The 15,908-nt window shown below is 35.7% G+C and overlaps 1 protein-coding gene across 2 annotated transcripts in view; it reads left to right on the top strand.

Moving 5' to 3' along the window:
- LOC145681631 (uncharacterized) overlaps positions 1-15,908 on the top strand; it is a 145,264-nt gene that overhangs the window by 51,012 nt on the left and 78,344 nt on the right. For both annotated transcript variants that reach the window (XM_081753246.1, XM_081753247.1), the window contains one exon: positions 2,366-2,456. In XM_081753246.1, the coding sequence (XP_081609372.1) occupies positions 2,366-2,456 (91 nt within the window). The remainder of the gene's footprint in view (positions 1-2,365; positions 2,457-15,908) is intronic.

Genomic DNA, 15,908 nt, shown 5'->3' with positions numbered 1-15,908 from the left:
CACTTCCTGCCAAGGATAAAAAGTATCATTTGTTACCAATTTATGTAGAGATGGCCTGAATTTGTATCAGATAGAACTCAAATATTAGCTTGTAATATCTTTGCAATTTCTAGAATAAAACAACATTAATACTGGTCTCAGTGCCTGTGGTAGTAGAGCCCCTGTTTATAACACGATCCACCTGTGTTCGATTTCTGCGGAAATCAGAGCTGGACCAGTTCTCCATCGTCGGCGCACCTAAAGACTCAAAACTTTCTGCCTCGACATAATGTACCTACCTGGTCATTCCGTGAAGGAAAATATACCATTGCGTCGTGTTTACTATCCACCTTTAATATGGCCAACGTTAAGAACGACTCGAATCTCTACTCCACAACAATCCTAAATTCCCTAATGAAATCGAGCCTCGCACGTGGGACTTTTACCTCCACCATTGGTCATAATTTTGTTTTGAAACAAATAAAAGTAATTGAATTATACGATTACAGCAGTAGATCTTAGTTGTTTTACTTTCAAACTCAATAACAAACTGGTTGGTAGATCCGATAAAATGTTAACATGTGAGATATGTAATTCAGCAATATTTGAAAGGTCGCAACTTTTAAAAAGACTTTTAAAAGTTGTTTTTTGGAGTCTGAAGGTTATTACCAGTATACAGGAGGGGCAAAGTATGAAACAGTGGAATTTGTGTACTTGTGCAACACAGCTGCTTGTCCTGTTGTCTCTAATGCTATACATGCGGAACAATCTAGAGAAACTTTATTTCACTGGGTTCGTTTGTGGCACGCGTGTTTTTAGGAATTGAAATGAAATCAGTTGATGGAACATTCTTAAATAATTAGGATTACGCTTGTGATATACTCTTGCCGTTCGCAACACACTCATTACAGTTGCATGAAAGAGCATCATTTCAGTTTTTCCTCCGTTGAATACAATACCCATGGCACGATTCAGGCAGCATGGCGGATGGACCGTGTGGTGTACGATTATAAATATCAACTTTCTGGGCTATTAGTATTGAAGTTGTGGCAGAGTTGACAGTTGGCCAGGATCAATCAAGACGAAAGTTTCCACAAGATGCTTAGAGAAGCTATATATCTGTGTGCAGAATTCAGTTACGTAAACAATATCATCCTTACAGAGATACGCTTGGTACGAGAGTTACATAAAGAGAAGAACAGAGTTTCATGAATGTCACCAGCAGACATGAAAACAACATGCTAATACAAAGGCTGATATTCTACTCAGTGATGATTTTACTTTCCTTCTAACCCTACAGTTAGTAGATACGATGCTACGTACAGGTCTACTGATAATCTGAACTTAGTTGTAAAATCTCACCAACAAACTTATTTTCGAGTGAACGTTGCTGCCAGATGAACGGGGTATTTTATTAAGCGCTGTTTTTCTGCATGAGCATAGACCCAGACAATAACTATATCATCTATAGACCATGCTTCAGCAATATATATCTTATCTTAATAGCTTTAGGATTGAGGCGTGTATTTCCAGTAGGATGTAGCACTGCCACATTACGACTATACAGTACGATAATGGATAGACAAGGTTATTTTTGGTCAATAGATTGATGACAGAAGTACTGTAAAGCTGTTCATGATAAATGATCTAATTACATTAGACCTTTATTTGTGGAGGTACATAAATTCAGCTGTCTTCTAAATAGGTCCAGGTCCATGAACCAGAAGGAGTATATCAGAAAAAGACGCCTCAAACACTGAGGTGTGTGTGTAGTAGTGCACGAGTCCGTATCCACATTTGCCTGCAATAGGACAGAAACCAATTTTAAAACTTCTTGCACTAGTCCCCAGGTGTGTTGATTCTTGAAGTATGTGCAGTGTGCGTAAAGTACGCAATTTTATTATCAGTAATATATACGGTCCGTGCTGTGTAATTTGTAAGCAACAATATCAGATGTGGTTGTAATATATTATGTATTTCGCATGCTAAGACATTTGGTTGATGTGTTTATGGTTTTCGTTTACACTTTGAATGTGGATATGCTAATTTATTCTACTTATTCTCATAATCATTCTGGAACCCAAATAGTATTTTCAACTATAGACTGATAACACTAAATGGTGAAGAAAATAATTTACACTTCCGCTATTCAGCAGTTATTTTAGTCCTACTAGCTCTTCTTCTTGAAGTTCTATTTTCAATGGAGATCATTGTATTGAAATAAATGTAAGAATTATTTTACGTCGTTTAGTGTATTCCTGGTACGCGGCCTGTGATTTTAGAAACCTTTTTTTTTAATTTTCCTAAGTACATTTCACTTATGTGGACAAACATTCTAATGGTTACTGGTATTTACACGTTAATAAATTTATGAAATACTTTGCAGTTTATTTCAGTCAGTACAGTGTGGGTTGTAGGCATGCTGTTTGATCAAATAAACGTCTATCTTAGAAGACAGCCGGACTATGATAAAAAGAGTAAGTATAATTTTTTGTACAATTTTCAATTATTTACTATAATCGCTGTTTTAACTTTAGGGAGACGATTTTAATTAAGCAAAAAATTAAAATAATGGAACTGCATAACAGGATTTTTCATTCGAAAAATTCGCGGACGGTATCCTTCATTTTGTCATTCGGCAGTACCATAACTTATGTTGAATAACCCCAATATGTAGTACAATCTCAATTAGATACTCCGATCAATAGCTTCAGAAAACTTGGCACTATTGTCCTTTCTGCCAACAACATAGGGTATACTAGGGGAATTATTACTAGGCTTCGTAAAAATGTTGGGATCGTTATCAACACAAAACTTGCAAAGTAAATTGTAGGTTCAATACTGATTGTCGCCATCCAAAATGCAAATTTTGCGTCGTGTTGACGTAAACTGTTCTGCAATGAGCTACAGTACTACAAGAATACTGCACATATTCTCCGACAAATTCTTTCACTCTTGTTCTCCTTATGCATCGGTAAGCATACACGCCTGTCATATAACGAAAGAATTGCACTTAGCAACATAACCTTTTAACAGAGAATAGGTGTGTTCTTTCATGTTTCGTGCATGTGAGTGTTGACAATTATCTTTCAACAGTTGCTGTTGCAACAAATATAAAGCATTTGAATCAATTCACAAAGACTGCGACATACGCCATAATGTACAACCACAATTATATGTTTCTTTCAGAACCCTCCCTGTCGATCTAGAGACTAGTGCGTGTTCCTTTTGCACACGGTGTTATGAGTTCGATCCCCGCTAAAAGAGTACTAAAATATAATTTCACAATTATTCAATGTCATTAACCATTTGTCTCTTATATAACGTAAATGGTTTAGGTATTTGACGTTAAATATATAAAAAGAATACTATCGCCACAATCATATTATAGTTATTATGACAAATTGGTTTCAGTAGAATAACTACCATATGGTATATAGAGGGTAATTAAGTAATTCATTTTGAAATGCTACTGTAACTCCTTAATCAATATATTTCATTGTAGTTGGCGCTTGCATTATACGACATTTCAAGAGTTTTAATATTTTAAATATTTGGAATACCACTAGATTAAGCTTTCTGCTCACAAAGCATAGATCAATTTTTCAAATAGCTATACGTCGGATTATTAGATATTTCACATATGTTATTTAGCGTCACTATATAAAGGTCTTATAGTATAATAAACATCCGAGAAATATCTTTTGTAGGTTTATACAACAGCAATGACGGAAAGACGAGACGTGGATGAAAGCACATTCCAGGTTTCTTTCAAGGGACATTACACGATTTCAATGATTTTTTTACTGATAGAGTACATGTATGTATTACCTGTTATGACATAAATTTTTGCCATTGTGCAAGTTTTCTAATTTTCTATAATTTTTAAGAGTTGAGATGTTGTTATTAGATATTACCGCAGAAGTCCCTTACTACCCTTTGTAAACAGAGTGTTAATGAAAAAACAACTATGTAGATACATCTAAGGCCTAAGGGGAAGTCGTATGGTACATATGACCTTGATGGCAGCCATCTTGAAATCCATCATTTTGAATTAAGATCAAGTTTTTGAAATAAGAGTAGGGTAATATGATACATAATTTGGGGCTAGAATTTAATCAGGAAGACAATGGTGAAGTTAGTTTTAAGATCAGCCTATTTGGGAAAAGTTACTAGCATATTAATTGTTTATACTTACTATGTGCGTAAGTTCCTCACCTCCGCTTCTAACCCGCGTATTAATGATAATAAGTAGATAAAAACTTCGGTGATACATATTATACCTAGAAGGAAGTGATACGGTAAGGGTATCATTGACGGCAGTCATCTTAAAAACTCGCGAATTTTGAATTAAAGTGAAGTTTTAAAAAAAATGAAAACCTTAGCATGTGACACCTCAGTTTAATAGTACATTTTCCCGAAGAGCCAATACTAGGCTTATGTTTGTTCTATAGTTAACTAATATGAATTTAGAACTGCTTCTAATACGCCTCAAACGTCCATTAGTCGATCTTTCAAATTGGCAACACTCCTAATTTTCATCGCATGTTTCAAGATTCCAACTGGCATTTTGCAATTGTTGCTATGGCTCAAGTTTTCTAAATTTATTACATCTTTAAGAGTTGCTATTTGTCAGTTCTTGAATAGTGTTGGGATAAGCATCCAGCAATCTTTCTGAATTTTGAAGACTTGCAATATAATTATTTACAGTATTTTAAACAAGAATACGTGAGGAACCTATGAACCTATGTGACGTAAAGAAATACAAATAAAATTAAAACAAACTGGTGTTATACGAACAAAAAATTATCAAGAAACGTAGCCATTGTCTTCCTGATTAAATTCTAGCCCCAAATTATGTAACGCATTACCTTATTTCCATTTCAAAAACTTAACCTTAATTCAAAATGGTGGATTTCAAGCTGGCTGCCGTCAAAGTCATATCTAACATATTGCTTCCACCTTGGTCTTAATGAAAATACAACCATGTAGATACATATAACACTCCGTTAACAAAGGGTAGTAAGTTATTATCTGTCAGGAAAGTAAATGTACATCTATTTTTCGAGTCTGGCATTCCTGCGCTCCATCCGTGGAGAGTATGAGAATTACATCAATCAAATGTTTACTGAGGGGCAAAAAGAAAAGTCTAATCTGAAAAGACATTGTAGAGGGGCACAAGCTGTAAATACGAATAGTGCATAGTGTAAATAAGGGACGACATCGAAAGAGAAAGCCAGAAACAGCTGTTAAACGGAGAAAAAAGGCTAAAAATTGTCGAAGTGGGAACATAAAATACAAATACAACACATACGCCGACAACTAAACATTCACCACGCCATGGTATTGATGTAGTGATTAAGGTGCTGGCTCACAAATGCAAAGGACGCGAGTTCGAATCCCCGGCAAGGTCGTTGTTAAACTTTTTGTTAATAATACATACAGCTCATGAGAGATGGTAAAAGAGGTCGTATTTAGTCTTCCGTAGCAATTATTATTGGTAATGTTTAGTACTGATAATACTTTTTGTCTTTGCGTATTGCTTTTATTCTTTTTTCATTTCAAAAGAGAAGAATGTCCGAACAAATGCCACCAAAATTCATCTTGTTTTGAATGTAAATGCCATTTGCAATTAGTAAAGAATACAAATTGATCGTTAAGACGTAGCTGCAAAAAGTAAAAAGAAAAACATGGAAGTGGAGGTGTTCGAACCCATACTCATAGTTATTAAAAATACAACTTCTACATCCCTCACACCTCTCGACCACGTTTCTACGTTAGCAAGTAAGAGACTTGTGTTTAGGTTAGGCTGGTCAATATGTTTTGCAAAGAGGCCCGGTTTAGCTCTGACGCAGAAGGGTGCGATAAGGGACAAAGGAAGCAAAACACGTCTGTGTATATATATATAACGCTATTTGTGAATGCCATAACCACCCTTATTTTCAACGGATTGAGACGAAACTTGGCACAAACATTAATTGTTGAAATATCTTGATGAGTTCGTTAACGAGAATAATCTGATGAAAATATTCAAAATGCCGGCACTTCAAACTCTAAGAAATTCCAAGGGAACCAAATTCACTCATAAATAGGTATTCACAAAGTTTGAGTATCTTTTCCTCTTTTACTGAAATATTTGTGTGCAGGGACTTATCCTCTTTTATTGAAATATTGGACCCTACACAGGGTTCACGCCCTTTCGCTACGGTCAGGCTCTTTTATTTTTTATTTTTTTTGCAGGAGGAGGGTTATTTTCCTATCGGATCAAGATGATTATTAGTGATGATATCAAATTACACATTGAAAGTGAAGTAACTTGAGAAACGTGTTATTTGAAGGAATAATATAATAAATGTGCTTTCCCTTAACACAGAGAACTGTGAATCATGCATTTCGAGTTCGGGAGCGTGAATAGCGAAGAGTGTTATTTGATTTGCTTTTTAGTAACACATTGCAATGCAAATAAAGGTAGGCAATATTAGTGGTAAGTAAAACAACAACAACAACATAAATAAAAATAATAATAATAAAAATAATAATAATAATAAAAATAATAATAATAATTGTTGTTTGTGGCAAGGCAATATCTTTCTCCATTCTTCTTCAAACGTAATGATTGTAACGCCATATCTGCCTTACAAACAAAATATTAGCAATTTATATCGACAGAACGGGAAATTGTAGAGTGATGGGAGGAACGTTGGACAGTATGCACACATAGTACTCAGAAAAATAAGCGATTTCAATGCAAAATGAACGAAGAGTCATTGTCATGGTGAGTCATGGGGCCACGGCAGAGCCCACTTTAGGCAAAATGTCGATAACTTATATCGAGAGAACAGGAGATGATAGTGGGATGGCACCAACGTTGGACACAGTGGATCCATAAGGCGCATCGAAAAAATTAGAGGGGGAGCCAGCCAGAATTACTTATTTCCACATAAAAATATAAAATTATATTGTCGAAATGCACACACGAGTTAGCTAGTAATATTTCATATTATTATTATTATTATTATTATTATTATTATTATTATTATTATTATTATTATTATTATTATTATTATCAGCAGCGTCATTTCATTACCTAAGATTGTCTTACATGAAACCAAAGAGAAGATCCATTCTTTATAGAAAGAATAAGAATAGCCAGTTACTTTAACTGTTAAGGACGGCGAACGATACGAAGCCCTGTATCGAAAAGAAACAACACTTTCCCTGAAATGGATAAAAAATCAAGCCGAGATAGATTCGAACTCCCATGAACGGCGCGAAAAGCCAGCGCTTTGTCCACTTTTTTTTCAACTGACTCACCGAACGTGTTTCAGTAACTTACTTATTGCTAATGTTACTTGCTTCACTCCTTTAACTTGCTTTTTCTAATAACTTATAACGACAGGGACACGAACACAGAAACACCGGGGACAGTTAAAAATCATAAATACTCTCCGGCCGGGAGTCGAACTCGTGACACCATACACCAAAAGGCGCACGTTCTAACTACTAGACCAGCGGGGAGGACACTGCTCGTCCCCTGTGTCGCTAAAGATAACGTCCACAGTATTGCTAGCTATCACTTCTGTGTGTTTATACTATAATCACATGTTCATTCTTTGCTGGAAAAAATAAACCTACATTCTATGTAATACGTGAGGTATTTAGACCTACATGCTCTTCATATAATGTAATATAAGGGTCATGCTGGGAACAAGGAAAAGAAAATTCTTTGGACAAAACGGAAACTATTGGCATCAGAAATATTTATCTACGAGGCATGAGCAATACTATATTTCAGAATAATTATTGTTTAGTTCAGTAAACGAAGAAAGGGGTATAAAAAGCAAGAATGTCGCGTCAACGAGATCGACCAGAGTTGACAGAGGCGAAAGCAGTTGTGTAGTAATACAACAACTTGGTTAAATTAATAATTGGTTCTGTATCCTATTAGTAGATCCTATCACAACTTTACGGGAGAGCAGAGAAAGACTTACTAACTGTATCATATAGTAACCTTTACTAACACGATCGTATAGACACAAATGGATGTAACTGTGAGTACTATAACTTCGATTTAACGAAAGTCGTTTAGATATTCAGTGGTTTGCAGGGTTGTATAAGACACAAAAAGATAAGACATAATACAATTCTTCATACCTCTGCTTCCAGTAGGTAAATGCATGCAATTTCTGGTTAGATAATGAAACTGCTGTCGGATTTTAATACATGACGTATTGCAGGATACAAAATGCTTTGCATTATTTGTTTGTTTGTAGACAGCTACTAGCCTAGTGTTTTGAAAGGTTGTGGATAAAGTAGGGATGGCCAATTCCGGAATTTTTTCTTTCCGGACTCCCGAAAGTAAAACCGGACAAATTCCGGAATTCGGAAAATTCCGATTTTGGAATAATTCCGGAATTCGGAAAATCAGGAATTTAGAAATTTCTGATTTCTTTAACATTCCGGAATTCGGAAAAAATTGTCGAAATCCGGAGTTTTCCTCAATTCCGGAATTTTCTAAATTCCGGATTCTTTCCGAGTTTCGGAATTCTTCTGAATTCCGGAGTATAACTGAATTCCATAATTTTCCGAAATTGAGAAAGTGAAAATTCCGCTTCCGAAAAGTGAATTTATTTGGTTAATATGTATCGTAGCGGAAATAAGTCTTTGACCAGGTAATGACGACTGCTTTGAAAGGAATGAAGAGTATGATAATTCAATCTGTCATATTTGTAGTTTCGTGTGGGGAAAGATCAAACTTGTGAACCAACGGTTTAAGAACAACTCAAGTTATTAATGTAAACTTTGCCGACATCATAAAAGAAATACGAAAAACATTTTGAATCGAAGAAATATAACATACAAGTTTGCAAGCGGAGACAAAGAAACCTAACGTAACCAGATTAAATATGAATCGTTTACCGCGTAGCGATCGCGGTTCAGTGGTCAAGGTGCTTGCGCGAATGCACGTCGCATTTTTTTTTGTTTTACTTTAGGATTTTTGATGATGATTGATCGGCGATAACGTACGTTTCATTATATCCAGATATTTGAATACGCGGATGTTTCAATACTTGAACTATCAAATCTTCAGGAATAATAATAATAATAATAATAAACTAATAATTATTATTATTATTATCTCGTAAAAGATTAAATGCTAGGAGCTAATTATCGCTCAGGTCTTACCATTACAACCAGGAACGTGACATTTGGAAAGAATATTTTGGTTTGGTTTAATGTTGCCCCGAGAAGAGGAATTTCTTATCTCGTTTCAAAAACAAACAAAATAACATGAGAATTAACATTTTACATTCGAGACGGGACAAGGCAAACTCAAAAATTTCGTTTTTGGAGATGAGAATCGAAACGAGACGAAAAGTATCGTAAACATTTCCCGTCTTGCTTCGATTCTCGAAATAGGGCATGACAATTCTTTAAGTAACAATTGCTCCGTAGACTGAATCTTATAGGGTTTTTGTTACTTTGTATTTCAGAGCTCATTTAATTATGGTCTCTGTAGGCATTTTTGTAGCAAAGCTTTTATATTTACCTCTGCTTATCCTAAAAATTAGTTTATTATATGCCTAACTGTTGAGTGATATTCAGTTACATTTATTACAGTTATTTTCCTTAAAACATACAGTAGAATATTTTCTACATGAAACTCTCTAGTTTAAAGTGTTGGTAGTTGCAGAGGAGTGTCTTGAAGGTACGAAATGCAATTTTAGTGTATATCGTCTCGTCTAGGTAACGAGAAGACAAGAGTTTTTGTATTATTGTCTCAATTGTCGAGACAGTCTCAATTGTCATAATCACCAATATAAGTATATACTGTAGTTCTTAAAATCAAGGCTAAGACCTGCAGGGTCGAATTCTTGAGTCCAAGCAGAAGACCAACCCGGGTAGTGATATCAACCGGCTCGGTTCGTATCAACTGAGCGAACAGCTCGAGTCGGCTCGGTTGGTATGAGCCGTCGGCTCGGCCCTATTAAGCCGATGACCTGAGCCGGCTCAGTTGGAACGAGCCATCGACTCGCCTCAATTGAGCCGATGGATCGAGCTTTCTCGGTTGGGATGAGTCATCTACTCGGCTCATGTGAACCGGTTAGAGCCAGCTAAGTTGAAACTAGTCCATCGGCACGGTTCGACTGAGCTCAACTAAGCCGATGGCTCAAATCTGCTCGATTGGGTGAGCTGTTGGCTCGGCTCACTTCTCGGTTCGGTTCGATAGTGAATGAGCTGTAAGCCGAACCGCTCGAGCCGATGAGAAGCCTAAACCCGGTTCCAGCCGTTTGAACATGTTTTGCTGAAGCCTATAACTTCTAACAATGTTTGGCTCGAGCCCGAATACTTGCCCCTTCGGAACTCAAACCCAGAACGTGACCGATGTCCTCCTGAATGCTTCTCGACGACCGACATCGACAGTAAATTAGCTTTTACTATTCAAATACAAAGCGCATATCTCTTAAAGATTATACACGGTGTTGATATAATAATAATAATAATAATAATAATAATAATAATAATAATAATAATAATAATAATAATAATAATAATTGCATTAAAAGTTTTAAACTTGCCCTAAAATTAGGCAAAACTTACTTAAAAGTAGAGATTTCGGGGAATGGGTTTCGTAACTTCAAGACACACTTCTGCAACTACCAACACTTTAAACTAGAGAGTTTCATGTAGATAGCATTCTACTGTATGTTTTAAGGAAAACAACTGTAATAAATATAACTGAATAACACGCAACTAATTTTTAGGATATGCAGAGGTAAATATAAAAGCTTTGCTACAAAAATACCTACAGAGACCATAATTCAATGAGCTCTGAAATACAATGTAACGAAATAGCCTATGAGATTCAGTCTACAGAGCAATTGTTACTTAAAGAATGAACATACACTATTTCGAGAATCAAGGTAAGACGGGAAATGTTTACGATACTTTTTGTCTCGTCTCGATTCTCATCTCCAAAGCGAGACGAAAAGTTTGAGTTAGCTTTGTCCCGTCTCGAATGTATAATGTTAATTCTCATGTTATTTTATTTGTTTTAGAAACGAGATGAGAAACTCCTCTTCTCGTGGGCAACATTAAACCAAACCGAAATATTCTTTCCAAATGACACGTTTCTGCTTGTAATGGTATGGCCTGAGCAATAATTAGCTCCTAGCATTTAATCTTCTACGAGATAATAATAATTATTATTAGTTTATTATTATTACTATTATTATTCCTGAAGATTTGATAGTTCAAGTATTGAAACATCCGAGTATTGAAATATCTAAATATTATGAAACGTACGTTATCGCCGATCAATCATCATTAAAAATCCTAAAGTAAAACAAAGAATTGCGACGTGCATTTGCGCAATCATCTTGACCACTGAACCGCAATCGCTACGCGGTAAACGATTCGTCTTTAGTCTGGTTACGTTAGGTTTCTTTGTCTCCGCTTGCAAACTTGTATGTTATATTTTTTCGATTCAAAATGTTTTTAGTATTTCTTTAATAATGTCGGCAAAGTTTACATTAATGACTTGAGTTGTTCTTAAACCGTTGGTTCACAAGTTTGTTTTTCCCCACACGAAACTACAAATATGATAGATTCAATACTCAAACACTCTATTTCTTTCAAAGCAGTCGCCATTACCTGCTCAAAGACTTATTTCCGCCGCGATTCATATTAAAGTAAACAAATTCATTTTTCGGAAACGGAACTTTCACTTTCTGGATTTCGGAAAATTATGGAATTCAGTTATACTCCGGAATTCAGAAGAATTCCGAAACACGGAAAGAATCCGGAATTTAGAAAATTCCGGAAATGAGAAAAACTCCGGATTTCGAAAAATCCGGATTTTTCCAAATTCCGAAATGTTATCGAAGTCAGAAATTTCTACATTCCGGATTGTTCCAAATTCCGAAAGGTTAACGAAATCAGAAATGTCTAAATTCCGGATTTTCCAAATTCCGGTATTATTCCAAAATGGGAATTTTCCGAATTCCGGAATTTATCAGGTTTTACTTTCGGGAGTCCGGAAAGAAAAAAATCCGGAATTGGCCATCCCTAGTTTATACACAACCTTTCAGAACACTAAGCTAGTAGCTGTCTACAAACAAACAAGAAATGCAAAGCATTTTGTATCCTGTAATACGTCATATATTAAAATCCGACAGCAGTTTCCCTATTTAACCGGAAATTGCATGTATCTAGCTACTGGAAGCTGAGGTATGAAGAATTGTATTGTGTCTTATCTTTTTGTGTCTTATACAACCCTGCAAACCGCTGAATATCTAAACGACTTTCGTTAAATCCAAGTTATAGTACTCACAGTTACATCCATTTGTGTTTATATGATACAGTTAGTAAGTCTTTCTCTGCTCTCCCGTAAAGTTGTGATACGATCTACTAACATGATACAGAACCAATTATTAATTTAACCAAGTTGTTGTATTACTACCCAACTGCTTCCGCCTCTGTCAACTCTGGTCGATCTCGTTGACGCGACATATTTGCTTTTTTTATACCTCTTTCTTCGTTTACTAAACTAAACTATAACTATTCTGAAATATAGTACTGCGCATGCCTCGTAGATAAATATTTCTGATGCCAATAGTTTCCGTTTTGTCCAACGAATGTTCTTTTTCTAATTCCCAGCATGACTCTTATATTACATTATATGAAGAGCATGTAGGTCTAAATACGTCATGTATTAAATAGATTGTAGGATTAACTCTTCCAGAAAAGAGGGAACATGTGATTATAGTATACAACTCACAGAAGTGATAGCTAGCAATACTGTGGTCGTTATCTCTAACGACACAGGGGAGGAGCAGTGTCCTCCCCACTGGTCTGGTGGCTAGCACATGCGCCTTTGGTGTATGATGTCCCGCGCTCGATTCCCGGCCGAAGAGAACATTTATGATTTTTAACTGTCCTCGGTGTTTCTGTGTTCGTGTCCCTGTCGTTATAAGTTATTAGAAAAAGCAAGTTAAAGGAGTGAAGCAAGTAAAATTAGCAATAAGTAAGTTACTGAAACACGTTCGGTGAGTCAGTTAAAAAAAGTGGAGAAAACACTGGCATTTTGCGCCGTTCATGGGAGTTCGAATCTATCTCGGCTTGATTCTTTATCCATTTGAGGGAAAGTATTGTTTCTTTTCGTACAGGTTGTCACTCTTTTCGTATTTTTCGCCGTTGTTCACAGTTAAACTAACTGGCTTTTCTTATTCTTCTACGAATGATGGATGTTCTGTTTGGTTTCATATAAAACATGCACGCGTAATGAAAAGACACTGTTGATGGTGATGATCATGATGATGATAATGGTGATAATAATAATAATAATATGAAATATTACTAGCTAACTCGTGTGTGTATTTCGACAATATAATTTTATATTATTATGTGGAAATAAGTAATTCTGGCTGGCTCCCCCTCTAATTTTTTCGATGCGCCTTATGTGTCCACGGTGTCCAACGTTGGTCCCATCCCACTATCACCTCCTTTTCTCTCGATATAAGTTATCGACATTTTGCCTAAAGTGGGATCTGCCGTGGCCCCATGACTCCCCATGACAATGACCCTTCGTTCATTTTGCATTGAAATCGCTTATTTTTCTAAGTACTATGAGTGCATACTACCCAACGTTGCTCCCATCACTCTACAATTTCCCGTTCTGTCGATATAAATTGCTAATATTTTGTTTGTAAGGCAGATATGGCGTTACAATCATTACGTTTGAAGAAGAATTGAGGAAGATATTGCCTTGCAACAAACAACACTTATTATTATTATTATTATTAATATTATTATTATTATTATTATTTATGTTGTTGTTGTTGTTTTACTTACCACTAATGTTGCCTACCTTTATTTGCAATGCAATGTGTTACTAGAAAGCAAATCAAATAACACCCTTCGCCATTAACGCTCCCGAACTCGAAATACATGATTCACAGTTCTCTGTGTTAGGGAAAAGCACATTTATTATATTATTCTTTCAAATAACACGTGTCACAAGTTACTTGAATTTCAATGTGTAATTTCATATCATCACTATTAATCAGGTTGTTCCGATAGGAAAATAACCCCTCTTGCAAAAAAAAAAAAAAAAAAAAAAAAGCCTGACCGTAGCGGAATGGCGTGAACCTTCTTTAGGGAGAAAAAGTGACTGAAACTTTCTGAATACCTATTTTTGGGCGTAATTGGGTTCCTTTGGAACTTTTTAAGAGTTTGAAGGGCCGGCATTTTGAACATTTTCATCTGATTATTCTGGTTAACGAACTCATCAAGATATTTCAACAATTAATGTTTGTGCCAGGTTTCGTCTCAATCCGCTGAAAATAAGGGTGGTTATGACATTCACAAATAGGGTTATATATATACACAGGTAGATAAATAGACATACAGAGGGAGAGAGAGGACGTGTTTTCCTCTCTTCTCCTTTCTCGCGCCCTTCTGCGGCAGAGTTAAACCGGGCCTTTTTGCAAAACATATTGACCAGCCTAACCTAAACACAAGCCTCTTACTTGCTAACGTAGAAACGTGGTTGAGAGGTGTAAGTGATGTAGAAATTGTATTTTTAATAACCATGAGTATGGATTCGAACCCCTCCACTTCCATGTTTTTCTTTTTACTTTTTGCAGCTACGTCGGAAAGTTCAATTTTTATTCTTTACTAATTGCAAATGGCATTTACATTCAAAATAAGATGAGTTTTGGTGGCATTGGTTCTTTCGAAATGAAGAAAAGAATAAAAGCAATACGCAAAGACAAAAGGTATTATCAGTACTAAACATTACCAACAATAATTGCTACGAAAGACTAAATAGGACCTCTTTTACCATCTCTCACGATCTGTATGTATTATTAACAAAAATTTTTAATAACGTCCTTGCCAGGGACTCGAACTCGCGTCCTTTTCATTTGTGAGCCAGCACCTTAATCACTACACCAATATCATGGCGTGGTGAATGTTTAGTTGTCGGCGTATGTGTTGTATTTGTGTTTTATGTTCCCACTTCGACAATTTTTATTCTTTTTGTCCGTTTAACAGCTGTTTCTGGCTTTCGCTTTCGGTGTCGTTCTTTATTTACACGATGCACTACTATTCGTAATAACAGCTTGTGCCCCTCTACAATGTATTATTCAGATTAGACATTTCTTTTTGCCCCTCAGTAAACATTTGATTGATTTAATTCTCATACTCTCCACGGATGGAGCGCAGGAATGGCTGACTCGAAAAATAGGTTTACATTTACTTTTCTGACAGATAATAGTTCTGCAGTAATTTCTAATAACCACATCACAAGACTTAAAAGCTATAGAAAATTAGAAAGCATGCATCATAGCAAACATTTCTGTCATAACAAATAATACACACATGTCCTGTATCAGAAAAAATATCATTAAAATCGGAGCCGGACAGTTGGTTAATGTCCCTTGTTATTGCCAAATTCTATCATCAAAATAAAACGTATTTCGAATAAATTGAAATTAAGTTGTGTGAATTCTAAACTTGAATTCTTAAAGTACTGTTTCAATATAAATGTTAGGTAAGTATTTCATCCAATCATTCATGTGGTATTTGATTACCATAGAAAGCATTTCTTCATTTACAGACATTTAACACTGTAACCGATTTCTGAATTTACAAAACATTTCTGACGGATAACTACAGTACATAAAATAGTGTGGGATACATTTAATTCTAGAGGACACGAATGTTGTATTTTCTCTACACAAACACAAAAAGTCATTAAATTTACTATTTTTTTCATTATTAGTAGTGTACAGTGGGCAACAAAAATTCTTGATATACGAAGTCCGTGAGGCAAATCAACTAACACCCGCTGCAAGATTAATTACGCCTGATAGAGAAGCTAGAACAGCAACAGCAGCATGAAGCTGCCGCATCTGTTAAAAGAA

This window comes from Thermobia domestica, chromosome 3 (assembly GCF_964235325.1).
Source record: "Thermobia domestica chromosome 3, izTheDome1.hap1.1, whole genome shotgun sequence".
NCBI lineage: Eukaryota > Metazoa > Arthropoda > Insecta > Zygentoma > Lepismatidae > Thermobia > Thermobia domestica.
The sequence above is the reverse complement of the archived record's forward strand: the minus strand, read 5'-3'. Positions and strand labels throughout refer to the sequence as shown.